The 6,016-nt window shown below is 38.8% G+C and overlaps 2 protein-coding genes across 2 annotated transcripts; one reads left to right on the top strand and one right to left on the bottom strand.

Moving 5' to 3' along the window:
* Positions 1,014 to 2,314, bottom strand: LOC107637688. Its single transcript, XM_021122405.1, has 3 exons — positions 2,288 to 2,314; positions 1,539 to 1,952; positions 1,014 to 1,055 (listed from the first exon to the last, which is right to left on the bottom strand). Exons 1-3 carry the CDS (start codon positions 2,312 to 2,314, stop codon positions 1,014 to 1,016), a joined length of 483 nt encoding a protein of 160 aa, XP_020978064.1.
* On the top strand, positions 3,780 to 5,944 carry LOC107637689 (L-ascorbate oxidase homolog). Its single transcript, XM_016341056.2, has 2 exons — positions 3,780 to 5,295; positions 5,392 to 5,944. The coding sequence occupies exons 1-2, from the start codon at positions 3,941 to 3,943 to the stop codon at positions 5,690 to 5,692; spliced, it is 1,656 nt and encodes a 551-aa protein (XP_016196542.1). The 5' UTR covers positions 3,780 to 3,940; the 3' UTR covers positions 5,693 to 5,944.

The raw sequence follows: 6,016 nt of genomic DNA, 5'->3' as shown, positions 1-6,016 counted from the left end.
AAGTTAAAAATTTAAAAGAAAATAATGAAAAAATGTATTATAATTTAATTATTTTTTATTTATATTTAATTTTTAATAATCTTTTTTAGATTAATTTTACTATTTTTTTTTCTAAAAAAAATTACGCTTACAAATTTACCAGCCCTCCAATCGGCCACAAAACGGAGTGAGCTAACCTCGTATGGGGACAGCCCGCCCTTTTCTGAAGTGGAACAAATCAGGCAACCTACTTTGCGACTAGGGGTGGAAACAGGACAGGCCAGACCAGGCTTTGCTTTTAACAGGCCTGGCCTGTCATGTAGTTGATTGGCTTGAGTCTGGCCTACAGCCTGCTATAGGCTTTTTTCAAAATACTAAATGTGGCATGTTATTCAGTCTGGCATGGGTTGAAGCCTGTTAAAAGGCCTGCTAATTTTTTTTTTACAAAAATAAAAATATTACATATCCAGTCCCCGTCCTCGCCCCGTCTCCGCCACGGGTAACGGGGACTCCGTATCCGCTGGGGATCGAGGACTCCACGGATATCCGCGGATTTTTAAAAAATTAAACAAATTTGAAAAAATTGGGAAAAAATTGAAAAAATCATATCAATCATCATGTTCTTTGTCTCTAAAGCATTAACAACAACAAAGACATTAACAACATGTTTCTTTTTTTCAAAGACATTAACAACAACAAAGACATTAACATGTTCATAGTCTCCAAAGATATTAACAACAACAACAAACAATATCAAACATATCCATAAAACAACCAAAGTATCAAACATATCCAAAAACTACAAAGCATAATTCATCACATTGCAGAATCCTCAAGCCTTTTTCATGATGTAATGGTAGTGATGGTAGATTCCAATTTGTTTGAATCCTACATCAGAAAGAAGAATACAATTAAGAATTAAAATCGTAAACTTTTCCCAAAATATAAATCATGAATCAGAATCACATTAATCTAAAATATAAATCATGAATCAGAATCTCATTAACCTAACTTCAGATTAACTCAAAATTGACTCAGAAATATAAATCAGAATCAGAAATCAAAATCACATCAACCTAACTCAGAAATATAAATTAAAAATCAGAAATTCAGAATCGGAATCAGATTAACCAAACTTCATATTAACTAAATATTAACTCAAAAATATAAATCAGAATCAGAAATCAAAATCATATCAACTTAACTCAAAAATATAAATTAAAAACCAGAAATTCAGAATCAAAATCAGATTAACCTAATCAGAAATTCGTTATCCTAATCAGAAATTCAAAACTCAGAAATTCATTAACCTAATAAAAAAGTCAGAAATTCATTAACCTAATCAAAAATTCAGAAATTCAAAACTCAGAAATTCAAAAATTCATTAACCTAATTGGAAATTCAGAATTTCAAAACTCAGAAATTCATTAACCTAATCAGAAAATCAGAAATTCAAAACTCAAAAATTCATTAACCTAATCAGAAATTCAGAAATTCATTAACCTAATCAGAAATTAAGAAATCTAATTAACCTAATCAGAAACCACAGGCTGACTTACCCGACGGAGAAAAGGAGAAGACCAGCGATGATGACCGGCGACGAGTCTGCCACGACAAGGAGAAGAAGACGACGTTGCCGTGAACCCACGATAGTGAGCTCGACACCTGCAGTGAGTGACCGAGCCACTCAGGGGGTCTGGGGTGGGAAGCGGCGCTGAGGACCCAAAGGGTGGGAGGTCTGTCGGCGGAGACTTGAACTGCGGGGTCTGGGGTTTGAACTTTGAGAAGGAGTGGACAAGAGAGGAGACTTGACTGCGGCGCTGAGGGACCCAGAGGGTGGAAGGTAGCGGTCGGCGGTCGGCGGGAAAGAGACAGGAGGGGGCAATAGGCTGAGCGCTTGAGGAGGAGTGGAGAGGCAGAGGAGAGGAACTCTCACTCTCTGAAGCAGGGATAGGGATTAGGGAAGTTTGTATCTATAAATAAAATATGAAGAGCTAGCTAAAACTCTTTGATAGATTATTATTTTTTTTTTTTACCAAAGATAGGAGACTCGAACCCATAGTTGTAAAAACCGGACCGGACCGGCCGGTTCGACCGGAAAACCGGTAAACCAGACCTTATACCGGTCCGGTCCAGTGTTTGAACCGCACAAGAAATTGAACCGGTCAAACTCGGTGTGAACCGGTACGAACCGGTCAAAACCGGTGCGAACCGGTCAAAACCGATGAGGTGGTCTGACCGAACCGTTTGGAAGAAAATATTTCCAAAATGCTTGAGGTAGGGTTCGAACCCTTGTCCTCAAGGAAACCAAAATGCTCCACAACCACCAGACCATTATGTTTTCTATTAAAATAAATTTAAAAATAATAGTTATTTTAATATAAAAACAAAATAAAAATATTTATGATAGAGTAAAAATAATAAAATATTTATTGTTCATGTTCCATATTGTTTTAAAATAACTTGATATTTTAAAATGTTAGTAAAAATATGTATCGTTAAATTTTAATTTTAAACTTTTAACTATTTTTTATTTTTTATTTACATAGGACCGAGTCAATCGGTTCAACCAGTAACCCAGCGGTTGAACCAATGACCCAGTGACCCAGTGACCTGCCCGGTTCGATCACCGGGTCGGTTCTGACAACTATGCTCGAACCCGCAACCTCTTAATTGAGTATGGGGAGACTATGTCATTTGAGCTATTACTCATTGGCAAAAATTTGGAAAGATATGTGACTCGAACCCGCGACCTCTTAATTGAGTATAGGGAGTCTATGTCATTTGAGCTATAATTCATTGGCAAAAAATTTGGAAAGATATGCAACTCGAACCCGCAACCTCTTAATTTAGTATGAGGAGATTATGCCATTTGAACTATTACTCATTGGCATACATAAAAAAAGTATTTGCACCCAAAATTTAAACATATTTTAATTTTACCCGAAAAATAAAATGGCAACTACTCCTATAAATATGCCAAAAACATCTTCTCATGATGATCCTTGTTTAAAAAGTGTAACTTATTTGTTTAGCAACACTTTGAATAAAGGTAACACTTTTACTTCAAATAAAAATCAAGCCCTACAATCTATCATTCAATGGTCAAAATGAAATATCTTCACATGATGACAATCATAAAATCTTCATTGGAGTAGCCACCAAATAAAATTATAAGGTACAGAAATCACAATGCAAGGTGTATAGTTTACAAGATATAAATTTTGGAATTTCTAATAAGCATATTATATTATAAATTTACTTTGCATTATAATACATAAAATGGTTTTCAATTTTTCAACTATAGAGTTTCTTATTTTTTAAAGAAAAATCTATATGTGATGCCAGTGAAGATTTTAAACATAATTGAATTACAAATATAATTTAATAACTTGATTAATTTTGATCATATGAACACGTAAAAATAATTTATATTTAACATGAATCTTGAAGTGAAAACTAAATATTTTATATTTGATATGGGAACTATCATAACATTCTCACTTCAATATTCAGAAGAAGGAAAAAAAAAATCAATTTATAACAATATATTATGGTATGCCCGAAACTCTTATTTGGGGGGAGAGAACCAGCCAAAGTTTGTTGTGTTCCACCTTCAAATTCTCACCTGAATAATTAAGCCAGAAAATAGGAAAGTCAACCTAATAAGGTGGAGCGAGGTGCAAGGAGAACCAAGCACGTGCAATGGAAGTTACACAACTTGGGAGGAAATCAATAGCAAGTATTCAACCCAAAGGGGTATAAAAGGGAGGGGGCAAGGCACTAACAAAATCAGAAGAAGAAAAAGCAATCATCTATCTCTTTGCTTCTTCCCACTATCTATTAGGCAAGGAAGGAGATACTCACAAAAGGGTTGATCTTTCCTTGCCTGCAAGAGAATAATAAATTTATAAGAGGGAAAAAACCACCAAAAGGGAGAAATATATATATCTATTTAGAAATGGCTCGTGCGGCTATTTCCGTGGTGATGCTTTGCCTCTTTGCAGCAACTGTGATTGCTGAAGATCCATATGTCTACTACACATGGAATGTCTCTTATGGCACCATTTCTCCATTCGGTGCTCCAAAACAAGCTATCCTCATCAACGACCAGTTCCCTGGCCCTGAAATCAACTGCTCCAGCAACAACAACATTGTTGTCAATGTCTTCAACAACCTCGACGAGCCACTCCTCTTCACCTGGCACGGAATCCAACACAGGAAGAACTCATGGCAAGATGGTACCCCAGGTACCATGTGCCCCATCCTTCCTGGCACCAACTTCACCTACAAGTTCCAGGTCAAGGACCAAATTGGTACCTACTTCTACTACCCAAGCCTTGGCCTCCACAGAACCGCTGGTGGTGTTGGTGGTCTCAGAATCTTCAGCAGGTTGTTGATCCCAGTTCCGTACCCAGATCCCGAGGCTGAGCCCTCATTCCTCATTGGTGACTACTATGCCAAGAGCCACACGGCCTTGAAGCAGATCCTTGACAATGGCGGCTCCCTTGGAATGCCTAATGGTGTCCTTATCAACGGTGAAAGTGTCAAGCATTTGCATGGAGACAACAAACCACAATTCACAATGAAGCCTGGAAAGACCTACAAATTGAGAATCTGCAACGTTGGTAGCAAAGACTCATTGAACTTCAGAATCCAAGGTCATCCCATGACACTTGTTGAGACTGAAGGCTCACACACCGTCCAGAACGCCTACGAGTCTCTCGACGTCCACGTCGGACAGTGCTTCACCGTTCTCATCACCGCCAACCAGGAGCCAAGGGAATACGCCGTTATTGCCTCAACTCGCTTCACTCCTTACATCCTTGAGGGAAAAGCCATCATTAGCTACGAAGGAGCCAAGAAACACGCTTCATTGTTCCTTCCACTTTCTCCCATCACCTGGTTCTGGTCCCTCAACCAGTTCAGGACATTCAGGTGGAACCTTACCGCTAGCGCTGCCAGGCCTAACCCTCAGGGATCTTACCACTACGGTCAGATCAACATCACTCGCACTATCAAGATCGTTAACTCTGTTGCCAGGGATGCTAGTGGCAAGCTCAGGTATGCCATCAATGGCGTTTCCCATGTTGATCCCGAGACTCCACTCAAGCTCGCTCAGTACTACGGTGTTGGTGACAAGGTCTTCCAGTACAACCTCATCAGCGACAGCCCCGCCGATTACATCAGCGAGGTCACCGTCGCCCCTAATGTCCTCAACGCCACCTTCAGGGATTTCGTTGAGATCATCTTTGAGAACCCCACCGTGTCCGTCCAGTCCTACAACCTTGACGGTTACTCTTTCTTCCTTGTTGGGTAAGTATCACTCAATCGGTTAATAATACATGTATTTATATATAAATGCATCAAATTCAGATTTCTTGACGAATAAATTACATATTTCTTGTGTAGCATGGAGGCAGGAAGGTGGAGCCCAGACAAGAGGGAGAGCTACAACCTTCTTGATGCTGTGAGCAGGCACACCGTGCAAGTGTTCCCTAACTCATGGTCCGCCATTTTGTTGACATTCGACAATGCCGGAATGTGGAACTTGAGGTCTGACAATGCCGAAAACCGCTACTTGGGACAACAGATGTACGTTAGCGTTTTGTCACCAGAGAAGTCCTTGAGGGATGAGTACAACCTTCCCCTCACCCAACAAGTCTGCGGTATCGTAAAGGATATGCCAGTTCCTGCACCAGTTTACCACTAAGCTATTATTTCATTGTTCAACCCTCTTTCTGGAAACTTAGTCGAAAGGAGCATTTATTCATTCTTTTTCATGAGGATACAAGGAACATCAATGGTTGTTGTTCAACCCTGAGAGATATTCATTATTCAAAGAGATGTATTGCTTTTATAACTTGTGTGGTAGGCTTGATATATATGTGATGTATCATCGCTTTTGTTAGCGAACACAACAATTTTCCCCATTTAATGCATAACATATATATCAATTTTCTAACAGTGTTTGGTTCGCTAGATAATAAATTTATACTTAAGGATATGATTAAAATGTGGACAAAAACACAACACG

This window comes from Arachis ipaensis, chromosome B04 (assembly GCF_000816755.2).
Source record: "Arachis ipaensis cultivar K30076 chromosome B04, Araip1.1, whole genome shotgun sequence".
Taxonomy (NCBI): Eukaryota; Viridiplantae; Streptophyta; class Magnoliopsida; order Fabales; family Fabaceae; genus Arachis; species Arachis ipaensis.
Note: the sequence above shows the minus strand (reverse complement) of the source record. Positions and strands in the feature narration are given on the sequence as shown.